Raw genomic sequence first — 25,257 nt, forward strand, 5'->3', positions numbered from 1 at the left:
TAGCTAGTATAATAGGACGATGTTGCTGCCACAACCCCCGTGCGAGTCCGGATCTCGTTGGGCTGGGAAATTTACTCTACATTGCTAAAATTGCGAGAGAGAGGGATGATCTTCCGAGCTTTAGATATAATGCTGGGGTAAGGTGAGTTGTATCTAGTTCAATTATTTGGATAGGCAGGAGGAATTGAAGACCAATATTGAGTGCCACATTAGTACAGCCAATAACGTCCTAGATGCAGCAAATGAGAGATGAAGATTGAACAGATATAGGAGTTCGTTGACGAATTATGTGGTTATTCTGCGCTGCGAAACTTCGCTATAGATTGCAAAATAATGGGATAAGGTCCTGAAGCCATGCTGCACGAGAATTACAAAAATTAAAGCCATCTTTGAGATTGCTTATAGGGTGATGCAAGATTTATATAGGCATTCGTTGAATTAGATAGAGTTTTGCATTTATTTGCATTTATTTGCATTTATATTGTTCAATGTCGAGGCAGGCGAAGGATTCGTCCGAGGTCGTTAGCTCGTCACAACGGTTGTCTGGCCATCCAGCGGTACGAAGTAATTGGCCCACGTCAACAGCACCGTCACCCCGCGCAACCACGGAGTAGTGGACCACCCACTCCCATGATACCTCCAGCTCCCAACGGGACGTAGTGCAGCTATCCGTGTTATCCCATCTTCAGAAACCATTCATTTTGCGACAAATCTTCATCAATCCTATGAAGTATCTTTAAGGCCGGAAAGACGTCGTACAGAGCCCTCGGATTGTGGGACATCGCCCGGGAAACGGATAACGCCGATAAGGCGTGTTTACACACCGCCAGGACTTTTTCAGCTACTCGATGCATTCCTAGCGATACACAAGCATCAAAAAGTCTCTCGATACAAGATCCGACCTTCGTTGATCCATTCCACGGCTACTTATCGATATCGCATCGATTGATACTCGCAGCTTATCGCCTTTTCCTCGCCATAGAGTGGCATAGGGTAGCCGTTGAACAATAATAGAGCTGCCCCTCGAGGGCCAGCACAACACATCGTTCCCGTGATGGCGCCAGCTAATGAAAATCTGTCGCCGCCGGGCAGCAGCTCTTATTCCTCGAATACGATGTATGTGGGTGATGGCACGTGGGATTCTGGGAGGAATGATTTTCTATTGCCCAATCTCGTAGGGCTGAATTTTGAGACAATGAGATATAATGGTACGGTATTCCTATTTATTATGATTGTGTTGTGTTGTAAGCGAGGAAGAACATGTGCTAATGGAATCTGTCATGTTGAATAGGTATGGGGAATCGATTTAGAGATATGCCTGGATACCACACCTTGATTAAAGGCCATGCGGTTCTGGCAGTAATAACCTTCCTCTTCATCGTCCCAGCCGCCATATTTACAGCCCGATTTTACGGACGATCACCTCGCTGGGCGCTAAGATTCCATATCTATCTACAAGTGTTAACCGTGGGTCTTAGCACTGTGATATTTACGCTCGGCTGGTTCGCCGTTGGTCAAAACCGCAGTCTTACGAATCCGCATCATGGAATCGGTCTCGCCATCTATGTGTTAATACTGGTCCAGGCTATAGGAGGAGGTTGCATTCACAGAAGAGAGAAGAAGAGGGCTAGGAGGAAGGTCCCTATAATCTTGGTTTTGCATCAATGGGTTGGACGAGCAATTGCCCTGTTGGCCATTGCGCAAGTCCCGCTGGGATTGACGCTTTATGGGAGCCCCAAGTGGACTTTCATCTTGTATACGCTCTGGATGGTATTCCTGGTGGTATTATGGTTCGTGCTTAGCTACAAGGCGATGGTTCCATTTGATGGAATGATGGAAAGTAGTCATGGTGGCACAGTGATCGAAGATCGAAAGTCGAGTCGATTTGGGGGGCTTCTCCCTCTAGCAGCAGGCGCAGGAGCCGCGGCTTTGCTGGCTGGGCGTCACAGGGATCGAAGCAGAAGCCGGAGTAGGAGCAGGCGGGATGAGGTGGTGCCAAGTCGGAGAGGAAGTGGAAGTTATATTGAGGATGAGAAATATAACAATCACCGACGAAAAGAGAGTGGCGGTATGATGGACACTGTGTTGAAAGGGGCAGCCGTTCTTGGGGTCGGTGCTTTGGCAAAGAGTTGGTTCGACAAGAGGAAGGATAGGAAGCATGAAGACGAGTATTCTTCCGTGGCGCCAGACACACCTTCACGCCGCCATAGACGACATGACGAGAGCGTCATCAGTGATGACACCAGATTGGAAGAGGGTCGACGACCTCGAACTCCGACTTTACCTGGTCCCGGAGGCCCTCTCGCAGGCGCTTCTGCTATGAGCGCTGGTGGACCCGGACCTGTGACACCTGGACGAGCTCACCGGCACTCGCGAAGCTCCAGCTATAGTTCTTCGTACGATTCCACTCAACTTTCTCCATCTCGTCGTCCACAGTCCCAGCATGGCGTGGCGAAGGGCGTTATGGCTGGCCTCGGCCTGGGTTGGATTGCTAAGAAAATGAACGACCGTAAACACAAAAAAGAACAGGATCGTCTTGACCGACTTGAGGACGAGAGAATTGAAGAAGAGCGTCGCGCGCGCCATGGGGCAGCACCTGGTGGCCCACGATTCACTGGCGACGGTTTCCCTACTGGTCGTCGCCACGGCCGGCGAGGTGAACACACAGAGTCATCAGACCTGTCATCTATTCTTGATGATCCACATACGATTCGGCCAGGCTCTTCAATCCCACCAGTTCCTCCGGCATTTGCGGCGGGAGGTGCAGCAGGCGCTACTATACCACCATCCGGATCAAGGCACGATATAACTGACTCTGTGGCTATGCCTCCACATCCCCCTGACCCGCAAGGCATCTTACACCAAAGTGAATCAGGCACTGAATCATTCTTGTCCCAGGGCGGACATCCACACCGTCGACCTTCACAAAGTCGACGGCGAGCGGGTGAAGCTGCTGCTGCAGAAGCAGCAGCAGCAGCGGCTGGACTAGCAGCCGAAGAAGAGGCAAGGAGGCAGAGGAGTAGGAGTCGAGCTCGATCATCCGCCGCGGCAGACCCCGTGAGTCTAAAGCTAAAAGTACATAACGACAAGGACCGGAACGTAACATTGAGACGTCTTACGGAACAAGAAGCAGCAGCAGAACGAGAAGCAAGAAAGGCCCAGAAAGAGAGGAGGCGGAGAGCAGATAGTCTCAGTAGTTTGAGTGGGAGTGAGGTCCCTGCTCCAAGGCCGCGATACCGAAGGTCCGAACGGGAAGCAGAGAGGAGAGCAGAAGCCGGTGCTTCTACTGATGCACCACCTCCTCCAATGGCGCCCCTGAGCCCTCCCCATCCCGCATTCGCAGGTGGTAGGAAACCAAAGGATAGCGCATACTATAGTGGTAGGCCAGGAGACTCGTCCGCACTGGGCGCCGGTACTGGGAGTATAGGAAGTCCTGAAAGCCACGGCACCTGGAGTGGCATGAGTCCTGGGAGTGTGAGTGAGGATCCTGCTGAGCGACGGCGGCGGAGGAGGCTGGAAAGGAATAGGCAGGGTAGTGGGCCACCTACAACTATGGATTTTACGTGAGGTGGATTGATGATTGAGTATGATTTTGGGGGTATGTGGCATTTTCATGGAGTTCTGGCTGTAACATACTACGTTCCTGTCACCTGGGTTGGTTTGGCATGATATGGCATCGGTACAATTTGTAGTCTCGCGACTATCTAGTATCGATAATGAGGCAGCTGATGAAAGATTCGGAAAGAAATTTAATGACCTTGCAAAATTGGCTGATATGATGTGACTGTACGGTACAAACTTGTGGTAAGGAATTTTACAGGCTATGTTGAATTGAGCAAGCGGATGTGGAAATAGGGGAGAGGACAAGGCTGACAAGCCTTGCGCTAGTGGGCGGTACCAAAACATGGGCGTCGCGACCGCGTTGACTTATATCTCCTCCACCAAAGAATGCGCCAAACCACACCACAGTATGTCAAACGGATTGAGTATTTGGTTAATTGCTAGGACCAGATTGACTCCATCCGGAAAATCAAGTGCGCTGAACCAATCCCCACCAGACGTCTCGCCCTCCGCCCTACACCAGCAATGGAACAACTCCCCACATCTCATGAGCCCCCAGCGCACCCAGCGCACCCAGCGGAAGCAACCTCTAACCCGAATTCCAATAATACAGAGGCACTCTCACCCTCTCCGCCTCCCCAACCTCCAACAGCCCTCACACCAGGTCCCCGCGCGCAAGCCTTCACAACTCTCTACCAAAAGACCCTCAAGGCAACCCTCAGCGCAATACCCTACGACGCATTCGCAGAATGCTTTCCTCATATAGCCGCGGAAGCCCCCGCAGCACTCAACGCATATCACGGGCAAATGGTTTCGCGGCTGAGGAGTTTAGCTTTAGTCAGTAGCTGTCCTAATCTGTGCTTTTCCCCTTCCCAAAAGCTACCCATGTGGGAAATACATGATACTAATAAAAGTATGGTTAACAGGATGAATTCGACACCATCCTCCAAGAACGCAATGTAGTCCACCATCTCAATGCCCTCGAAGACATAATAGCGGATGCTCGACGTCGTCAGCGCTCCTATCCCAGTCCTCCTCCGCAACAACCACCGCATACACTCCCCCCGGAGGCTCTATTAAACGCACATCTAGCGCCTCATCTGGCATCCCAGCAATCGCTGCTTAATGCTAAGCTACAGACGGTGGAATCGCAGAATGCGGCGTTGGTGCAGAAGATTGAGAGTCAGAGGAGGGAGATGGAGGGCTTGGTAGGCGATTTAGAAGCGGCTGTGGCGGATTTGGAGGGCGCTGGGGATCTGGTGGGGGAGGAGGGGGAGAAGTTGGCAGGAGAGGGGAGGGAGGTGCTGGGTGTTTTGGGGAGTTGAAATACAGAAACGGGTGTGATGGCCGTATAGGAGAGACTTCGAGGTTTTGGTTGGATATTGACGGCGGGTATTTATGGGATTGAGTAGCTGGTGAGGAAGGAGAATGTCCGGATCACCGGGTTGTCTCTACCACAGCCTGTGGTGCTGGCGTCGCGATTTTCATCGCCCCAAGGGGCACCTGTATGCTTGGAATTGGTCAGGTCAGATAGGGTTATGGAAGGGATGCAAGTGGCCATTGGATGAGGAGTTAGGCGTTAAGGTTTCCGCGGTTCGGGAGAGGACTGATTAAAGCGGCCGATCTGGTTTCGGTACGAATGGTAGTACTAAGTGTAGTTGTTTGCTCTGCATGGGGCATTATCAAAGCTATCAAAGGGAGGTTTGCTGTGTGTATTTCAAAGTCCCCAGACAAAGGGGAAATGAAACCGGAATGCAAAATCAACCATCCGGCAATTATCACAGAAGTAATGAATAGCCCCAAACAAGATATAGGACGCGAAGCATGAATTAAAAATATACGATGATATATCTATAATGCATATCTACTCGGAACAAAATCCCTGTCCCCATGCAAATGCGACCCCATATAGAGGTAATTCTATGTCTCGAACGCCATGAAAATGTAGCACAAGATAATAAGCCCACGCCGCCTTGTTTGGCAGGGCCTCAAACTCCATCCAACACCCATGTGTAAAGTCATCCATGCATACACGCAACCAGCCGGCCAGGTAGCTCAATATGCAGTTTATCATACCCTCCATCACCAATGCTTCTCATAAACCGTAAGGAAAATTGCCGCCATATTAACAATAGTTCCCAGCGCTAATTTCCATATACAAATGTTTCTTTGGGTTCCTTTCCAGCTTCTCTGATAGATTTGGAAGACGTTGAGTTGTCCTCCCCTCGCTTTTCTCCTGAAATTCGAATTTTGTCGCCGGGAAGCGCCACCTCACTCCATCCGGTAGTCGAGCGGTGATTGATTGCACCTCGATCATGGCTGTGTTGCCTTTTGAGCATCATATCATAGCCTAACCAGCTCGCCAAACTGCGAAACCCTCCAGAGCTGTTCTTTGGCACCACCTCTGGTGTCGCCTTCAGCATAATCAGGTAACCCCAATCCCGATTCCATTTCCGGGACCCATTTCCTCAGCGTTCCCGAACCCCAATCAACAACCCATCTCTTCCCCTTCATAATCAAAAGATTACTCTTTCTCGGGCTCTCGGAAGTGAGGATTGCCATGCAGCGCTTAGCATACAACATATCTGAGAAAGGCGTCCATTGGTGCCGTGGCCGCCATTTTCCGGTTTCCGGGTTGATGGACGGGTTGGTTGTGGAGGAAGGGGGGTGGTGTTGGTAGGCTTGCAAGTTTGGGCCGTGGGTTTGGAGGAGGCGGTTGGGGGCACGTCCAGCTCTTGATCTGGGCCTGCTTTGGGGAGATTCGGCTGGGGTCGCGAGGAGAGATGCGGTTACTAGCACTAGATTTTCACCCTCTGATTCCTCTCCTGTGTCCGAACTACCAAGTAAGGTGTCATCTGCAACAGGCATGTCTTGGTCTTGTCCCTGGCCTCCATTGCGCTGATTATTGCCACGTCGTCGTCGAGGACGTGGAACGCAGACATCGGAGGGGAGGTCGCGGTCGTCCAGGGGGGTCGCGAGGTCAATGGCTGCGAAGAGCGATTGTAGCCATATAACGAATGTCTCGATTTTATGACAGGAGAGGAGGAATTGGTCTGCTTCCGCGCGAATTCGAATCACGAAGCGTTTTCTATTATCATACCAGTCAGCCAGTTGGTCTTTATTATATAACGCCCAATGGGCGAGCACATACTTGGTATAATCTGCAGCCACCCCGACTTCCGCATGCTGCAGGTTATAGCTTTTGATCACTTGCACACGCTTCACTCCAGCCGGGGAATCGTGTTTCCTCGTCCCTCCCTCGATCTTGGCGAAGACGTTGCCGCTTTTGGTTTTGTGGAAGGTCAGTGCCGTGCCCTGTAAGGTCGCCAACACCGGATACCAATTCCTATCATGGGCACGATGCACCGCCCCTTCCAGCTCCATCTTCCTCAGGAAGACATTCTCGAGGCTGATGGCGCATGAGTACGGCGGGAGGACCTCCTGGCCTTCGTCTTCGCGGGGTTGGACGTTGAACTTCCGGCGCAGGTTGGAGAGGAGGGGGATGGGGAGGGTTGCATCGTAAGGCGGCGGCGGGATATCCAGCGGTTCTTCTGGTGGTTCCAGTTGAGCGCAGTTTGGGGCCAAAGCCACTCTACCAGTGCCCATAACCAGGCTGTGTCGTCGAAAATGGTCCTCCACAGACACCCTCAGCGGAAGATTGGTCCGGCTAACACTCAAACGATGTCTGGCATGTCCAGTGGCACCGACGATATCGTTGGGACCTCCTCTTTCTTCAGAATCCATCCGCAGGATATTATCTATTTTTCTGGGGGATTGGTGAGGTATGATCTGTCAGTCGTATGGGAATTCTCGTTATGAACGCATGATTTCGAGCGTCATCCGGCACGACCGACTCGACGTCTCAGATCCACACAGATCCTCCGCACGACCGGATTTAGTGCGGTGCTGCGATACGCTTTTCTTTGTTTGTCTTGCTTTCCTAGTTCCCTTTGTTCTTCCAGGCGGGCAATGATAATGGGAAGCGAGCAAACAATGACAAGAGAAGAGAGGAAACAAGTGAGGAGCGCGAGATAGAGATAGGAGCATCGGAGGACGGCGGGATATGAAAAGAAGGCAGATGGGAAAGGAAGAGGATCAATAGACTCATAAAGCACCGCTTATGGCCAACACAATAGCATATCCGAGGGGGGGAGGAGGGCTCGGAGGACACTTAGGCCGGGCGAGTAACCCGCTCACTGTGCCCTGGGTCACGAAAGGACCGATGGAGCCGCGAGTATCACGATCGTCTTTTTTGACGAAGGTATCGGGGCCGACGAGCCTGTGGAGTTTAGAGTGGACTCGGTGCAGTGTCTGGGCAAATAATAACGACACGGGGCGGAGAGGTAGCATAGCGCAGGAATAGAACAATAATACGTAGTACTGGAGTACTTCCGCGCAGGACATCGCATTGTAGAGTACATGCTACTGGGGGAGTCGGGACTCTGGGACAGCTGGGGATACGATGTAACGAGTCGAGCGAGCATCGATTCTCCACACGTTACGGGTGTTCGTTCCCCAACATGGCAGACGAACGTTACGACGTGCAGCAGGCCGAGATGGGGGGGAGTTTCGGAGCATCTGGGGCAGCGGCCGACCCTGCGATAGGCGGTGTCCAGCGCTGAGTTGAGTGGCAGAGTGCTGGGTGCTGGGTTGCTGGGCTGCTGGGTGGGGGGGCCTGGCGATCATCAAGGCGGATGGCGGATGATGGCGCAGACGGCGATAGAGATGGCGACGGCGACTCGGCGAGAAAGTGAAAATAAAAACATTAAGTGGGGTTAGTAATAAGGGAGGTAGTTGGCGGAAGAAATGGCAATCCCAATCCCAATCCCAATCCCAGCTGGGGTGCTGCTGCTGCTCTGCTCAGCTCAGCCTGTTTGTTATTGCACACGAATTTATCCAGATGGGGCGGATATGGCCATATGGCCATATGGCATGGACTTGGTACAGTATGGCATATCAAGTTGAAAGTAGTGTACAAGTAACCTAATAACTAAACAACCTCCCTTAATAAGTGCTACTGTATGTAAGGCACAGCGGCAGATCTGCAATTGGCGTGCTAGTGAGTAAGAGGATCGTAAGCAAGACTTGAAGAGACCTCTGGACTGCCTATTAAGGCAATGCGACAAGACGAAGAGCACGGGCAGGGCTTGGCCGAGGCTTCCGACTAACTATTCAAGATCCAATTATTAACAGAGCGTAAAGCGTAAAGCGCGCCAGCACGAGAAAACCAAGGCGAGCCGCTGTTGTGATAACAAGCCGCTTTGTGCTCCTTCCAGCCTTCCTGTCAACAAACTCGCCAACAATAATTGCTCGCATTTGATGCGCCGCTCGCACAATTAAGAGCAATACGAAAACGAGCGCTAGTAAAAGAATATTGATGCATGTACTTCGTATGACTAAACCCTACTAGTAGTTCCGGTACTACATACTCTGTACGAAGTCCTCCCTTTTGGCTGGCTCCCCTTCCAAGTACTGGAGGTCTTAGCAGTAAGAACTCATCGAATCTTGTCAGTTGTCCCGACAAGTCATTCGTTTCTCAACAGGCTTCAAGGACCTGAGATCCGTGCCGCTTATTAGTACATACTTCGTTACTTCGTTACTTCGTTACTTCGTACGCCACGATATTGTTAGGTCTTCAACCACAGTATAGTAGAAAATTACTTTAATGTTTATAATAAAGAGGAACTCGTGCTTACTTTATTATTGATGATTAAATAAACAGTGTTGTAACCATTCGTAAGACGTAGACGATGGAAATTGACATGCCTTTTTCAAATATCACGTGACTACATACTGGTCATGCCGACAAGGGGCGCAGCGTAGGTGAGTTTCACCGCCTGCTAAATGGTCCGTGCAGGTGATTTTCTGCCGTCGCTGGGGATTTCCCTGGGAATATTTCGAATTGGGCTCGAATCATCCAAGACCAAAATCTCTAGGTTTAATATAGACATTCGGCAGTAAAGATGTCGTCCAATGAACCTGCCAAACCAAACCATCTTGAACCCTCTCCCCTGGGCACAAAAGAATAGTAAGTCCAGGACGGCTTCACCTCCAGCACATCGTTCAGGTTACCCCGCTACCCCCACCTCATATGCCTTCAAGCTCAAAACTAATACATTCTACAGCTGGGACAACCTCTACACCACCGAAATCACAAACCACACCCAAGATAAATCTGACGTGGGAACTATATGGTTCTCAGGCTCCTCGGCCGAAGATAAAATCCTTCCATTCCTAGACGAAAAGATTGTGGGGGAGAAAATACTAGGTGCGGAGGTCGGGGCGAATAATTGTAGTTTTCTGGACCTGGGGACGGGCAATGGGCATTTTCTATTAAGATTGAGGGGGGTTTCTGAAGAGGATGAGGATGATGATGAGGAAGATGGGAGACAGACCTGGCGGGGGAGAATGCTAGGAGTTGATTACTCTGAAAAGAGCATTGAATTCGCCCGGCGGATTGTGGGGGATAAGAAAGCCGAGATGGAGAGCGAGGTAGAGTTCTTGTGGTGGGATATCATGACGCAAGACCCGTTCGCCGCTGGGGTTCTTTCTGGGGAGCAGGGTAATGGCTGGGATGTTGTGCATGATAAGGGGACGTTTGACGCGATTAGTCTTTCTGAAGAGCAGGATGAGAATGGAAGAAGGGTTTGTGAGCAGTATAAGGAGAAGGTTGTTCCCCTGGTCCGGGAGGGAGGGCTGCTGTTGCTTACGAGTTGTAATTGGACGGCGGAGGAGTTGAAGGCCTGGTTTGAGGGTGGTGGGTTGAGGACTGTGGGGGAGATTGGGTATAGGAGTTTTAGCTTTGGGGGGAAGAAAGGGCAGACTATTAGTAGTGTTTGCTTTATGAAGCAGAGTTCGAGTTGAAGTTGATGGTCTTCATGCAGGACTTGTGTTTAACTATCGGCAAGTCTAAACCGCGGACAATGTAATGTTCACTAACCGCCTTAAAAAGGAGATGATACTGAGGTAGTTGTCACTACCTAAATCAATCAAGGTAACCCCCGTCTTTTATCGTTTTGGATTTCTAGTTCCGATCGAACGAATTGTAGTTCATATATTTATATAGTAGGTACATTTGCCCCTATGGACTTATGGACTTATGGGCCTATAGATAAGAAATCAATTCATTTAATAACAACACCGAGATCAATAAATTGATAGGACATAAGGACTCTGCTAATAGTCTACGATACCCAATTCGTTCTATAAGTTAACTAAGTTCACCGTCGTCAGGCAGGTAGTTAAAACCGCTCTCCCCGCAGCGGGAAGGCAAACTTTGTGCCATTGATTGAGACGCAACAATGACGAGAGAATATCAATATGATAAGCATATAAAGAATGATCTGCAAGAATGACTCAATTCCAAGGTTACACTGTAGGCAGAAATGCAGTCAAGAATGAGGGGTTGGCATCCACGATCCAATTACGGAGCGCAAAGCTGCAAGCCGAATAGTAATCACGTCCGTCTACATGCAGCCCCACGTGAATGCGCGACGAAGCGCGACACGAAATCCAATGACACAGTTCGCAGACCGCGTTTTCAGGACGGGAGGGTTTTCAAAGAGGGAAAGTGGCGGGATTTGCCTTTCGTTATCGTAGTCAGACGGGGACGGAGTCTTCCCACAGCGTGTGGATCAAGATGGGCGATATGGCTGGATTGAGGAACTTAAATAGGGGCTTTCCCTCAACTTGAGAACGAACATATTTAGGAGTCAATTCAAATCTTCCAAGTCTCCAACGTAAAGTACTCAATTCACATCACATTTCCCAAGTCGCTACCCAACCATCGGATATGCCAGGCAAAGTACTGAAATTGATACACTTTCTTGCTACGCACTTCACTGACCATCAATTTCATTGTAGGTTGTTTCCAAGGAAGAATGGCTCGTGGCCCGCAAAGAACTTCTGGCCAAAGAGAAGGCCGCCACTCGTGCCAGAGATGAACTCTATGGCGCCCTTCGCTCCGATTTTCCCATGGTGAAACTTGAAAAGGAATACCACTTCACCGGACCCAACGGTCAGGTCACTCTTGGAGACATCGCTGGAGGCAACAAGCAACTCATCGTATACCACTTTATGCTCAGCCCCGATGACGAGGTTGGCTGTACAGGTTGCAGTTTCCTAGCAGACAACCTCCCTTCCTCACTCGGTCACCTGAACTCCAGGGATACGGCATTGGTCCTCGTCTCCCGTGCACCGTTGGAGAAAATTGAAAAGTTCAAAACGAGGATGGGCTGGGACTTTCCGTGGTATTCTTCCTTTGGGAGTGACTTCAACTATGACTTCCATGCCTCGTTGGACAGTGATGTAACTCCACCGGAGTACAACTACAAGCCCAGCAAGCGAACTTCGAAAGGCGAGGCACCGGGTCTGAGTGTTTTCTTCAAGGAGGGAGATGATATCTTTCATACTTATTCTACCTATGAAAGAGGTCTGGATATTTTGCTTGGGACGCATACGTTGTTGGACTTGACTCCGCTTGGGAGGCAGGACGAGAATGGCCCAGTGGATTGGAAGTTGCATGATGAGTACTAGGAATCGGGCAAGCCGACTGCTTGACGTTGACGACCCTAGGGATGGCTTCGTTTTCTTTCATATTAATTGGAATTTGCTCGGGACACTCTTCGGTGAATTGGTATTGTGTATGAAATCCATTTTAGTGCGAGTTGAAAGGAATAAAAAAAATAGTTATTGGTATTCGCTTCACCTGAAAACGAAAGGGAGAGTCTTAAATTGATTGGGGTTATCTTGTAGCCTGGAAGGGATATAGTTCAAGAACTTGTTCCCGATTTGGGACATATAAACTTAAAAGGATGGAGAGCTGAGTGGCTGTGAAGACCGACATGCAACTGGATATTTGCATGAAATTTGAACGATACTAGACTCAGGGAATTCTGAGAATTGGAGACTGACCCAAATTATATCGCCACCAAAATCTATGCGTTAGTCGCTAGCTAATTCTCCTATTGTTTCCTTTTCTTCTTCTTTTTCTGAGAACCCAACTCCGGTCTCCTTTTGACTGCACTTGGCAAATGCTTGCTTACTGGGTGTACCTGCGACTGCTGGCTTTTACCTAGCAATTTATCATCGCCGGCGACCGGCTGGGCGACTTCTTCCTCAGTTGCATCGTCAAACCCGCCCCATTCCTCTTCATATTCCAAATGATTATTTTCCTCAGTTTCAGGTTCAGCGGCTACTCCATTGGACACATTCCCCGACTCTTCTGGATGTGTCCTTACTGGGAATCCCAATAAGTCTCGGACAAGGTGACCTCGCTCATCTCGAAGGAGTTGTGATTCGATGTCACCATGGACCTGTTGATCTCTCACAAACCCAGCGAGAAAGAACCCCATTGTGCCATGTTCGTCGCCCTTATTAGCCCTTATGCAAGACTCTGCAATGGTAGCATCTCCGCCACAAGCATCTAATGACCCTCGAACCGGCCATTCCTTCATACCCTTGATCTGATCTTCCCGACTCTGGATCCGCCAGCCTCTTTCTTTAGCGATTGCTGAATTGAGGGCTTTGCTGACAACCTCTTCGTTCTCCTCTGCATAAAGTGAACATGTCGAATATGTTATCTTTTGTGCTGATGGAAATTTGAATGCGTGAAGTAGCAACTCGAGCTGGAACTTAGAAAGAGCGGTTAAACGGGCCTTCAGTTCATCCTCCGTGTCGACCGCAGTAACCATACCATCATCGTCCACCATGACATCTAACGGAGCATCGGATTGATCGCGTTTCCTCTTTCGGGATTCTTTATTCTCATCCAAGGTCTTTGGCCGCTTTGTATTCTTTGACGGAGCCGCGCCCTGCTTAAGGACTGGGAGATGCAACTCTGGAATTTCCTCGCGTCCGATGATACCACTTCCAGAGCAGCTGGGATCTAGCAGTAGCGCGCCAACATTTTTGAAAGTAGCTGCAGTTGGGTCGATTTTTAAGAAGTCTTGCCCAGCATGGAGCTTGGTCAGTGTCTGGGAACCAGCTACGTTGACCATTTTCTCAAGAGTCTCCGCTCGTCCCTTGTTCTTTTCAAAGGCGTGGATAGTTTGCGAACATTCATCCACCTCTGGGTTATGGGAGATAAGGATAGCAGCAAGATGAGTAGTTTTGTTTCCTGGCGCTGAGCAAGTATCTATAATATCGCCATCCTCTGGGAGTGGGTCGAGAAGGTATGCTGGGAAGCATGACGCCTTGTCTTGGAGAATGATCGCACCTGTTTTATAGGCCTCATTCTTGGATATGTCGATATTTGGCGAAATAGCAACTAAATTTGGGATGTTGACATCAATAAAAATCCGCTTTGATCCACGCTGCCTCACAGCTTCCACGGTTGCTGCACGCTCATAGTCCGCGAAAGTCGTCCCAAGTTGATCCTCAATAGATGTTTTCAAGGTATTGATACGTATCCAACGCGGATAGGGAGCCTCGGAATTATCGGTGCCAATCTCAAATCCGGCTTCAATGTGCGCTTTCAGCGATTCAACTGAACTTAATTTTCTCCGAATTCTGGCTTTGGTGAACTCAGCGCCTAATCTAGCTTTGTGCCGTTCGATGGATGTTCTAAGGCCATGAGTTGCTGGAAGTGCGATGCCCCGTTTCGCCAGAAGAAGGTCATGAACGAGGAGCACAGACAGGACAGGAGTTATCTGGAAAATTTAGTATATAAAATTATAAGTCCCGGAAAATTTCGAAGCTCACTTTTCGTTCGAGGCGTAAAAGATCTGCATTTTCGACAACCTCCTTTAAAACCGCACTCCATTTACATGACTCGATGGTCAGCGCATATACTTGTGCTGGCTGAGACTTCAGGTCCTTTTTGCTGAAAATCCTCGACTTCAAGCTGCCACCAGCATTCGAAGGCGCTGTCAGGAAGTCTGCTGTTTCGTGGTAGAGGGACATCGTGATTGCCAATCTAGAATGCTGATCCCATTGTTCGCCAAAACGGAAGCCTTATTTTGGCCTAACAACTACCTAAGGTACCTAGGTATGTTATTGAAGGAAGTCGTCTAAACTGGAATATGTAGCAAGCTAGAAGGCGACTGCGAGACAAAATAAGAATTTTGGGGACCAATCACGTGACACGTCTGCATTGCGAACCACCCTACCAAGAGTACCATGTTCGACCTAGATGCTCCATTTATAGAAGGGTTCTCTTACATTCATCCCGCTATTACGACTAAGGTAATATATCGAGACGTTCGGTCAGAAGTTCTTGGCCGTTTCAAGCTTTACACACGAAACTTAAGGCGATTAATGATTATAGTATTTATTTTGGCATCAACCCATCAACTGTCTGATATCTTCTGGCGGCCATCTAACTTGTGCAAAACTTAGACACCTCTTAATGCTCTGCAAAAATTTCCGAGTAATCTCATCTCCCATAACATGTCCTTTGTCACTCTCATGCAGCTTCTCTCGAGCACTACGCTCGTGGATACCAACCATAGTAACACCAATAGGCCAAGCAGCTTTGCCGATACTCAGTCTCAAATATCCATCATTTGCATCCACGTAGCGCCGTTCCTGGGCTGCTTTGACGATCTCTACAATGGGTTCTAGGATGCCCTCGTCGACGTCGCCCTTCTCGAACTTCCGGAAGAGCTACTGAAGATTAACTCAGCCCAACTGTGGAGCAAGGGATGACTTACTGGTTTCATGTTCTCCTTGCTCTGAACCATAGCATTGTATGCCGCTTTGCTAGCAAACGTATCTTGCTTTTCCTTGTCTAGAGCCGCTTCCCATTCCTTCAAGACCATTGTAAAGTACGAAGCCAACTGTCTAAACAGGAACGTCCTACCCTCAGTATCTTTCGGAACCACATCAACCTTCATATCCTTCTCTTCGACCAACTCCAATGAGGTAGGAATAGGACCTTGAGTCATGACGACACCTAGCTTCCTAAACCTTCTCAGTTTTTGCTTATGGCTCTCTCCGAATAACTTGACGGGCTGGCCCATCGCCCTTAATTTCTCCGACAATTCCTCATCCTTGATATCATCCACCTCAGGCTCTTCACTAGTTTCCTTAACCAGCTCTGGCAAGCCCAGCCTCTTTCTTCTAGCTTTCTGTTCCTCCGCCTCTTCCTCCTCCCGGCGTCGCCTCGACTCTTCAGCAAGCCTGGTCCGCTTCTCATCCCTTGCACGGTTTGCTTCTAGTTCATCCTCTTCTCGTTTTCGCTTTTGCATTAACCTCGATTCATTTTCGTCTACGTTCTTCTGCTGTTCTGCGAGGTATTGTGCGCGTCGCTCGGCTTCAATATCGGCTCGTTTCATGTACTTTTTAGAGGGCTCTGTAGAGGAGGTGGAGCGAGCATTTGAGATCTCTTTGGACATAAGGGACGCGAAATCCATGGCGGCAGATTTTGTCTAGGGGCGTAGGAGGTAAATTTATGGGAGCCTACTTATGTAGGTAGACCTGTTGCCCTGCGCAGACTCGGATTTGAATTGACTCTCGGGCCACTGGCGGGTAGAGCGTCCGTTGAGAAGTATGGATGACGTGAGAGATATGGCAGCTCGAGGAGGAGCTATTTCGGTATGGGAAATAAGATACGATACGTCTTCAAATACCACCTTATTTATCTCGCGCCCAGTGTATGATTATTTCCTGCTGATATTTGGCGCGTTGCTGTGAAGTCGTTAGAACTGGATTCGAGAAGGTAAGGTATGAAGCCAAAAGAAATCTTGGCGAGGATCGACCAAGATGCTTCCGCCGAAGTGGACCCGAAAGGGGTTGATCATGTGACTTCCACAGCTCCTGTCAACCTAAAGTGGTCAGTGCGTTTATCCTCCTCGTTACAAGTCCCCCATCGTCAGCGTCCTCGATCAACATCCTCCACCAACTAGTTTTACTATGAACAGCATGCTCAATCCCGAGGCTGTCAAATCCTGGACCTCCAAGCAAGATATTTTAGAGCTGCCTTCTTTGCACGTCTAGGTCTTCCGGAGGGAAAGGTACTGACTCATTAATCAACACGTTATATAGCCTCGATGATGGAGAATTCTAGAGTCATACTCCATACAATACTTCCTCAATAAAAGCCTTGCCGTATCCACCTACGTTCCCCTTTTACATAGTCATTAGTCTGCTCAATCTTTGCTAGCGACACTTCTTCGAACTTACTGTTACAACTGTCTGCCAGTCGTTGAGTTACTGCTCGTCACTATGGCATCAATGATGGAATCATTAGTTCCTGAGCTGTTTCACAATATACTTGGGCAACTGAGCTATGCAGAACTGGCTCGCCTCTTGAGATGTAGCAAGTATCTCCATTACAACATCGAGCCGTTTCTATATAGGTCCGAGGCTGCCCACAGCGAGGCTATGCGCTGGGCATGCAAGACCGGTAACCTACAGACTATCCGCCTGGCTATTTCATATGGCGCCTGTGTCAGCACGATCAAGCAGCCAGGGCGACCAAACTATTCCTTGGATTCTAGTGGCAATACGAGAATGGAAGCGACCGACAATGTCAAAGGATTGACACTTCAATTGGCGGCCAGAAAACACCATGTTGACGCGTTTGCGCTACTCTTAGAGCTTGGTGCAGGAATCGGAAATGAGGAAAGCATGCAACGCAAGCTTATGCAACTTCTCTGCTCACGCGGACGTGAGACTCTCCTCCGCCATTTTCTCAACGCGGGATTCGGGCCCCAGGTCATAGACCGTCCGGGCATGTATCTATCAGTTGTATCGATTATACGGTCCGGAGGGTCGCTAGACACCGTCCGGATCCTGCTCGATGAAGGTGCTCAGCTGGACCGTCTTGAGCCCATTGGAGAGCACACGCTAGCGTCGCCCCTTTCTGCCGCGATCATGGAGAATTCGACGTCATTATTCGATTTACTTATCGAGAGGGGCGCCAACATCCACGGCACAGAGGAGTATTATACCTTCAACAAAGGCCTGAGGCACGAGTACCCCTTCAGCATCCCTCTACACATCCCGGTGTTTGCGGCAGCGCAGGTAATGGCAAAGCAAGGCGTCACGATGATGCAGAGGTGCCTTGACAGCGGAGCCGATATCAACCGCCGCTATTATGCCAAGCCGTGGAACGACCGTCTCTACTTACACTATTACACTACTCCGTTGCTCCATTACCTTGATTCAATCGATTCCTGGAAATCTGATACGGGGCTCCGTCCTGTGGATGGGCTCGCGTACCTGTTTGAGGAAGAGGCAGAGCTCGAAACCGAAGAGGATCATATAGACGCTCTAATTCGTCCCGATGAGCGGCCATCGTCTGTCGAACGGCTTCTGGACAAGTGGGGACTGGAGCAGTTACCTAACCCCGAGTTCTTTACGGCTGTCAAGTTTCTTGTCATGACTGGTGCCATGTATTCCGCCAAGCGCATCCTAACTAAATATAGATGCTGGATATACCCCGGCAGACTAGACATCATAACTGGGTGGCAGCAATTTGTGGACTTAATACTCAAGAATCGGGATATCTGCGACGTCAACTCGGAAACGAATGACGCCCTCTTACGGCATATTATCTTAAAAAAAGCGACTAACCTGGGAGACTTTGGAGACGTGGAACGCTCAACGATAAACTGCCTCTTGAAAGCGGGGGCAAATATCAATGATCACTTGGGTTGTCACGGCCGCACGGCACTATATGAATTGTGTTTGTCACACAGCCTGGAGAAGTTCCAGCACCGGTATGGCTGGTACATCCATTCCTGCGATTATATATGCAAGAGAATTGAGTTCTTTTCTTTTTTGGTTGAGAAGGGAGCTTACCCTAGCATTATTGCGGACGGCCGTTTGACGATCGATATCTTGATGGGCTATATAGATCCATTCTGGAACGTGAAATTATTTTTGTTGGGTATAGCAACTATTCTATGGGGACAAAAGTTGGCGTCTAGAGAGCAAGGCCCTCGGCCCTAGATGATGATTCTTTTCCCAATACTGCGGTTGGACAACTAGCCGCCCTAGGACTTGAAACGATGGAATAATATATGTTCCGCAACCAGTTGCATGTCGGGGATTGGTAGAATCTCATTTTATCAGTAGTAGGTATTGGTTAGACACGGCAACCAATTCTCGAAACCAAGCCACATTACTCTGCAAAGGATGGACTCAGCGCCTAAGCTTGGTAATTACCGTAACTCTACAGTTGTGGCGATCCGAGGGCACAAATTTGCTATTAAGTTTGGAGTTGATGGGGTTAAACCTTAAGCTGCGATTAGAGAGAGTATTCTAGAGAAAAGCCTGTTCAGCCTGTTGTGGGAATTGCAAAGGGTGACCAGGTACGCAGGCTAGGAATTTGGCAATACGACCGCTATATTTCATGTCTATGGCAAAGGGAAGCAAGCCCCTTATACTTCACAGCGGCAGAAGCTCATCGGATCCGAACCCGCAATCTCTCTCCCAACTCGCAAGAAACCACAATAAGCGTGAGAAGGAACTCAACATCAATTCGAAGTCTGGAGGAGGAGATATAATATTGTCACATATTCTAGAAGCAAAAGAGTTCGGCCGGATTTCTTATACCTACATATCATGCCAATTTTGTCAGTTTCGTATTTTGTCATTTTCCTCCCTACCGATCCTCTCGGGCTAGTGGATTGACCTGAACCACTTGGCCAAGTGGCCGCCTTCGTCTTCCTGAACCCTAAATCGCGTGTTTGATTTATATAGGGCAGGTATAACAGAGGAAGGGAAACACACGTGTGACTAGCCTTATATGGTCTCTACAAGTTGGTGGTTCTTGGGGGTTTAATTCTTGGAGACTTAATACGGACTATACACGACAACTAGGCCTTAATTTTTACCCCTACTAATAGGGACCTACAAGGATGATTTAAAAGTCCCGACTCGTAGGGCGTAATTAACTTTATAGTACAGTTAGTAGTTGCGAGTAGACCTGGCAATTGGAAACGATCGCTATTTTTACAGTACTTATGCATTATGTTTATATCCCAATCAATTAATGTACGAATAACTTAGTTTATTTTGCGCAGTAGACCAGGATTTCAAAGTTAAAAGACCTAGCCATCGTCCAGGTGTGTTGGGAAAGGGGGCAGTCTTGAAGCCTCAGGCCAAATGGCAAGGCGGCCAGGACAGCTGCGCGTGTACTCAAGTACCGTACTCGAGTAACAAAGCTCGTCTTCAATCCGCAACAAAGCTGCCCCACCATTCCAAGCATGTAGCAACTTTTCAAGCTCAAGATACCCAAATAACATAAATCAAATCGCCATGGAGGCTTCTGGGGTAGCAAAAGTTGACCGCCAAACCACAACACCCTTTCATCTAAAGCTTTTCTACAGAAATGGCGGATTCCACAGGTAAATCCATGTTCAGCCTCGTCTATCATATAGCTACCTACGAAGTACATAAAAGCTAACTTGCCGTCAGACTTGATGAATTCAGTCCCCTCTCCGAACTCCCTCCGCACTTACAAATATACACCTGGCAAACATGTACTCTGCGCGAACTCTCCCACCTCCTAACTAGCGCATTACCTACCCTATTACCAGAACCTGCGATCGGTACGCGTCTAGCATTTCGCCTCATATTCCCAGATACGCGCAACCCAGGTCCAGGCAGTGGGCCCGGGCGGTTTATGCCAAGAGATTTGGGCAGTATAGTAATTGGGGATGGGGCACCTGGAATCCTGCCAGATGACGAGGAGGCTGAGATCGTTGCAGGTGGGCAGATGGCAGGCGCCTTAGAAGGCGAGCCTGAAAGGACGCTGCAAGATGCAAGATTTGTGATTGGAGACTACGTTTGTTGTGCCATTCTTCCACCGTCGCCGAATGGGACTGTGGCTCCGTCGCCGGTTGGTGCTTCAAGGGGCGGGTTTGGAGGAGGACGAGGGATGGGCGACTTCGGTGGACGGGGTGGATTTGGAGGACCCAGGGAAAATGGTTTCGGTTTTAGAGGGAGAGGCGGGCCAAGGGGAGGTGGGGGCTTTGGGCAAGCAATGGTTCCTTCTGGTGAATGGAGAAGAGGGGAGAGGGTTCCTGAAGGGCCGTCGGGGGGCCGGGGACGAGGATATGGCGGGGGATATGGAGGAGGCTTTGGTGGAGGCAGGGGTAGATATTAAGAATTGCGTCAAAGGGGGAGCTTATACTAGAGCCCAAGGAATCGACACCAAGCGCTGCATGCCTGTGGGGAAGGCAGTTATACACTCGTCACTGTATGAATTACCGTACGACCATTGCTCACGACATATCCACAAAACTGCCATATTGCTGTGATGAATTGATATTCCCCAAGTATGAAAAGTTCCTGTACCTGCCCACGGCCATCCATCCTAATTCTAGGCAAAACTTCCAATTCTATTCAAACGGGTTCCAGGTATCGTGGTCGGATTTGCGAGCTATGTAGCTGATATGCGGCCTCGTTCCATCCTAGTATTCTACAATAGTATCACCCCTCCGCTTCCCCCTAAAATCCCACTTGGCCTGTCGAAGGATTAGCATATTTCCATATTATGACCATCGTAGCCGCTCTCACATCTGTCATATACCCCAAACATCCAAGCAAGGCCGGAAACACAACCACGTAGGCAAACGAGATTCGTGCCGTTCGGCCAGTCCATCGAAAGTATTTGTGTCGGTTGACGAACGCATCTATATGCCAGCCATTAGGACAGCTGAAATGTAATAGGGAATCGGTGGGAAGGGGAATGTACTGTTCCATTTGGTCAACGCCGGGTCGAGCGCGATCGCTGAAGACGCATGTTAGCATACATCCATTCAATTGGGAGGCTTGGGATTCTTAGGTGCATACGATGATTGTGGTGGCCCGCCATTATGTATGAGTGGGCGTTCGCCGTCAATTGCTCCTGTTTGTGGTTGGATTTGAGGTTCAAGAACTGAGTACAGGCGAGCTCTCGTATGAGGTGGTGATGCGATCGCCAACCAAAAGCGGAGAATTTAGCGAGAAACTGACTGGTGGACAAAAAAATATCACGATGACCAGTTAATTTGCGAGTGGTTAAAAGTTCAAAATAAAAACCCCGGAATTATAGAAACTTAATATCTGAGCTTAGAATACGTTGCTCTATAATATACTGGATATTCGATAATTAGCAACGAGATTGAGCCCTAGTGCTATTAAGGTTGTAGCACTGGCTAACGTGCGAGAGTACGGGTATTTTTCGGGTCAGCTGGTGTCATTTTATTATATTCAAATAAGCAAATTTTGTAATCAATGAGTAGGCAACTTGGCCGAGCGGTTATGGCGCTAGCTTCAGGTTTGGAGATGATCCTTTGTCTTGTACGCTAGTTCGAAAGAGCGTGGGTTCGAGTCCCACAGTTGTCAAATTTTTTTGGGTTTTATTTTGCACTTCTGCCCAATGGATCCACGACCAGCTGGCAGAAGGGCAAAAAGAATATTAGCCGAGTCTATTACAGCTATGGCAGTCAGTCCCTTAGCTGCCATAAATTGTACCAATTATAAAGGGTTTATTAGATTTTTCTCTCTCCCTCACAATGCTTTGTTGAGCAAAAGAATAAAAAATATATGCAAAAGAAGATTGACAACTGTGGGATTCGAACCCACGCCCTTTCGGACTAGAGGTTTAAGTGTATCTAAGATAGTACCTAAATCTAGCTCCTTAACCACTCGGACAAGTTGCCTAGTATCACATGATTTCGAAATAAAAACTTCCAATTTTAAACTATAAACGAGTTCGCAAAGGCCCGGTTTCAAAACCACGCTACTAGATCAATTATCATTTGTGCACAGTTATTCTTATTTAGGTACATGTCTACGAAGTCCATCAAGCCAAAAATTTCACTCTGAAACTGCCACTATAGTACTCGACTTTTTCTTTCGCTGGTCCCATTTTAGTCTCGAGATGTGAACAACGACGGTTTTACCTGATCCGAGAGTGCACACGCCCGAGCAATGCCCGAGCTTAGCATGGTTATAGACTGAGTTTTCCTGGGCCAGGACATGGTGAAGGTTGAAGCCCTTTGGGTACCTTTATAAACGTTTGCTTGGCAGGGCAAGTCACCGTCTTGTAAAGTGCTATACCATACCCTAAAGGGGAGGGGGTTTTCTGGATTTGATAGTAAGGGGCGATACACAGGCCTTTAAATATATATATATATAGCACCATGACAAGCTTCACCAGAAGTTGGAAACACATCTATTTGATGTGAAAGTTAACAGCATTATCAGGAGCTGGAAATTGGCCGCGATGATGGGTTTATTTCAGACTGCGCACAAAACGCCTTCTAAAACACGTACGGCTGCGGAGTAGACTAGCCAACTAACCACCTGCATTTGGGAACGGAGGGACTAGGCTGATGATTTTCTCCAACTGGAGTAACGCGGGATTATTTAAGCTGGATTTTGGGGTGGTGGTGGGAGGAGAGAAGCAAGTAGGGCAGGATTCCAATATGTAGGCGAAGCCGAGTTTTGTAAATCTGGCTGGCGAATCGAACGGGCTCTAAAAGGCGGCCAGCAGGACATTATGGGAAGGGAGGAAGGTGGCGGGATATTGGCTTCAGGGGAACCTGAGAAGTGACCTATGGAACGAGGTTGAGAAGGAACTAGTAATATGACTGCAGTACATCTAGGAAGGGCAGACTGGAGCTTAGTGATGACTGAGACTGTGAGAGGCTCAAGGGGCAGAACGTGCTTCTATATCAGTAGTCAGTTAATATTGAAAGGGACGAGCACCGAGGAGCAAATCCCACGAATGGCATCTCAAAAGTCTTTCCAAACACATTGGCAACGATTGTGGTTGTCGCGCTACTTCCATCTCACGTAGAAGGGATCTGGCGTACGCTGCGTGGGGTAATTACCTCTCCTAGTGGCCATAGCTCTGCGAAGACACCACTGGCAGAAAAGAAATTCTCAAATCCAAGTTCATCAGGTTTTTGCAACAAGTTGTCTGCCCATACGTCACCGCTGAGAGAAAATTCGGCGTAGTCAAACCGCCAATTTGGTGGACAAAGAGATCTGTCTATGATGTGGCTCCACTTTCTACTCGGTGATGCAGCCAGGTTCTTCCTTTTGTTGCATGTTCACAATGAATTTAACCGCTGTCCTAAAGGAAACGCGGACAACTTCGATACCTTCCAGAATGCAGTCGTCTCTTCTGATTGGAAGGGTCTATGCCATGATTTGTTTGGAAGTTATTAGTGCACTTAAATGGGATTCATCGCTTGTCCGGATCATCAATACCTTTTGTGCCTGAGAGTAATCGCCCACATCTGAGCACCAAGTTTACAGGACGGATGAATGTCCTCTCCATCGGTCGAGGAACCTAAATCTGGTGTGCGTCCTATTTATCAAAAGAACCTCCAGCATACCCAAGGATAGAGGGGATGGTCTCAGCGAGTGGGATGTAGTGTGATGGAAGCCGTGTCTGATAGATCTATTGAAAAGAAGCCCTGATGGGTGGACCCCAAATTGAATGGATGAGCAACGCGGAACTGCATTTCTGCGGAGTTGTCTGATAAGAATCGGTAGATTTGAAAATGGCGTCCGCAACCCGTCCGGCAGGTTCATATTCGGACTGATGCGCAGTTTAGGAAAACCTCCGTGAAGGACGGGCGTGTGGATGAAGGAACAGGGCGGTGCTGGTTGTATGGTGCCCTGATGGATGGATATGCTATAGATCTGCTCCGACGCGTAAGTGGACATGGACGACCGTCGTGGTTGTATTTCACATCCCGATCATAACTGCAGACAGGACATTTCCCTGCTGTAAACGTAGAAAATAATAGCCTGGCATAACCTCCTCTGCGGATGGTAGCAGAGGAACCTGGCCAGTGCAAAGTTTCATAAGTAGAGAGTTTTTGAAATGTAGAGCATGCTTTTTTGGAGCAATTGTAGATGCAAAGGATTTGCTGGTTTAATCTCAAGTTCTACCCACTGTGGGACATCGGCTTTTCAGCCCTATGAACAGGACCAAAACCATGTAGGAACAAGGGGAGTTGCTTCCAAGAATGCTTGCCCCTGAATAACAGGGGTTTTCTTCCCAAAGATGCCCCGCGCTTACTGGGGCGGAGAGGGTTTATTTTGGGAGTTTGCAATTTGCACTTCTCAAAACCGTGAATTCCCGAAACTAATCTTTCCAATATAACCCATCTTATGCCGTATGGAACGGGCAGAGGGACAGGACATCCAGCCTCCGCCAAACCACCCAGTCACAAAAGGGGGTTCGAGACATTCTCTCGAGGCGACCGCGGGATTAAAATTTGAAGTTTGGGCTGCTGCTCTCCTTCGGGGCTCACCCTTCTACTTGCATAACCAAGCGCATCGAGCCAAACAAGCATTGTAACCAACCTGTGCCTGGTCACTGGACGCTGGCAAATCAGGAGCAGTCTAGCAGCGCGCGTCAGACGAAGGTGGTGATATCCGCCTTTCAGCCTCACATCAGCCTCCGAAAAGCAGGAGGATTTTTCTCCCGACCCGACTTCACATCACAGCGCATCCCCGCCAGAGGTTCTTATCTAGACCATTGCAGCCAGGGCTATAGGCGTAGGGAGCAGAGCCCATCCTTCCGATGCGCCGCGAGCGCTTCTCCGCTTGAATGGTTCGCCGTTTGCTTTGGGCGTTGTGATGGCGAAACAAAGAGAGCTGTCGCTGGTACTTCGTAGTCGAGTCAGGGGAGTACATGTAGGTACCTGCGTCGATACCTTACCTTAGGGAGCGACGAGGACGCGAATCGATAGATCTCAAGCACAGCCCCTCTCCCGAACACTTGCAGAACAGGGTTCT

The 25,257-nt window shown here is 49.0% G+C and overlaps 9 protein-coding genes across 9 annotated transcripts; 6 read left to right on the forward strand and 3 right to left on the reverse strand.

Annotated features, from left to right (window-relative positions):
* Positions 1 to 1,314: 1,314 nt before the first annotated feature.
* Positions 1,315 to 3,567, forward strand: BP5553_00719 (uncharacterized protein; the record flags this gene model as incomplete). The annotated part of the gene is made up of 1 exon (XM_032009342.1): positions 1,315 to 3,567. The coding sequence occupies one exon, from the start codon at positions 1,315 to 1,317 to the stop codon at positions 3,565 to 3,567; it is 2,253 nt and encodes a 750-aa protein (XP_031873396.1).
* Positions 3,568 to 4,086: 519 nt separating this feature from the next.
* On the forward strand, positions 4,087 to 4,886 carry BP5553_00720 (uncharacterized protein; the record flags this gene model as incomplete). The annotated part of the gene is made up of 2 exons (XM_032009343.1): positions 4,087 to 4,398; positions 4,488 to 4,886. The coding sequence occupies 2 exons, from the start codon at positions 4,087 to 4,089 to the stop codon at positions 4,884 to 4,886; spliced, it is 711 nt and encodes a 236-aa protein (XP_031873397.1).
* A 1,018-nt stretch (positions 4,887 to 5,904) lies between these two features.
* BP5553_00721 (uncharacterized protein) lies at positions 5,905 to 7,305 on the reverse strand (the record flags this gene model as incomplete). The annotated part of the gene is made up of 2 exons (XM_032009344.1): positions 5,905 to 6,649; positions 6,713 to 7,305. 2 exons carry the CDS (start codon positions 7,303 to 7,305, stop codon positions 5,905 to 5,907), a joined length of 1,338 nt encoding a protein of 445 aa, XP_031873398.1.
* Positions 7,306 to 9,524: 2,219 nt separating this feature from the next.
* Positions 9,525 to 10,425, forward strand: BP5553_00722 (Protein-lysine N-methyltransferase EFM4; the record flags this gene model as incomplete). Its single annotated transcript, XM_032009345.1, has 2 exons — positions 9,525 to 9,589; positions 9,687 to 10,425. The coding sequence occupies 2 exons, from the start codon at positions 9,525 to 9,527 to the stop codon at positions 10,423 to 10,425; spliced, it is 804 nt and encodes a 267-aa protein (XP_031873399.1).
* A 928-nt stretch (positions 10,426 to 11,353) lies between these two features.
* On the forward strand, positions 11,354 to 12,096 carry BP5553_00723 (Uncharacterized protein; the record flags this gene model as incomplete). The annotated part of the gene is made up of 2 exons (XM_032009346.1): positions 11,354 to 11,365; positions 11,425 to 12,096. The coding sequence occupies 2 exons, from the start codon at positions 11,354 to 11,356 to the stop codon at positions 12,094 to 12,096; spliced, it is 684 nt and encodes a 227-aa protein (XP_031873400.1).
* A 428-nt stretch (positions 12,097 to 12,524) lies between these two features.
* Positions 12,525 to 14,463, reverse strand: BP5553_00724 (S-adenosyl-L-methionine-dependent methyltransferase; the record flags this gene model as incomplete). Its single annotated transcript, XM_032009347.1, has 2 exons — positions 12,525 to 14,210; positions 14,263 to 14,463. The coding sequence occupies 2 exons, from the start codon at positions 14,461 to 14,463 to the stop codon at positions 12,525 to 12,527; spliced, it is 1,887 nt and encodes a 628-aa protein (XP_031873401.1).
* Positions 14,464 to 14,841: 378 nt separating this feature from the next.
* Positions 14,842 to 15,914, reverse strand: BP5553_00725 (Uncharacterized protein; the record flags this gene model as incomplete). The annotated part of the gene is made up of 2 exons (XM_032009348.1): positions 14,842 to 15,165; positions 15,213 to 15,914. 2 exons carry the CDS (start codon positions 15,912 to 15,914, stop codon positions 14,842 to 14,844), a joined length of 1,026 nt encoding a protein of 341 aa, XP_031873402.1.
* An 811-nt stretch (positions 15,915 to 16,725) lies between these two features.
* Positions 16,726 to 18,456, forward strand: BP5553_00726 (uncharacterized protein; the record flags this gene model as incomplete). The annotated part of the gene is made up of 1 exon (XM_032009349.1): positions 16,726 to 18,456. The coding sequence occupies one exon, from the start codon at positions 16,726 to 16,728 to the stop codon at positions 18,454 to 18,456; it is 1,731 nt and encodes a 576-aa protein (XP_031873403.1).
* Positions 18,457 to 19,767: 1,311 nt separating this feature from the next.
* On the forward strand, positions 19,768 to 20,617 carry BP5553_00727 (Uncharacterized protein; the record flags this gene model as incomplete). Its single annotated transcript, XM_032009350.1, has 2 exons — positions 19,768 to 19,856; positions 19,927 to 20,617. The coding sequence occupies 2 exons, from the start codon at positions 19,768 to 19,770 to the stop codon at positions 20,615 to 20,617; spliced, it is 780 nt and encodes a 259-aa protein (XP_031873404.1).
* Between the last annotated feature and the right edge of the window lie 4,640 nt (positions 20,618 to 25,257).

Source organism: Venustampulla echinocandica (genome assembly GCF_003357145.1).
Source record: "Venustampulla echinocandica strain BP 5553 chromosome Unknown scaffold_0, whole genome shotgun sequence".
Taxonomy (NCBI): domain Eukaryota; kingdom Fungi; phylum Ascomycota; class Leotiomycetes; order Helotiales; family Pleuroascaceae; genus Venustampulla; species Venustampulla echinocandica.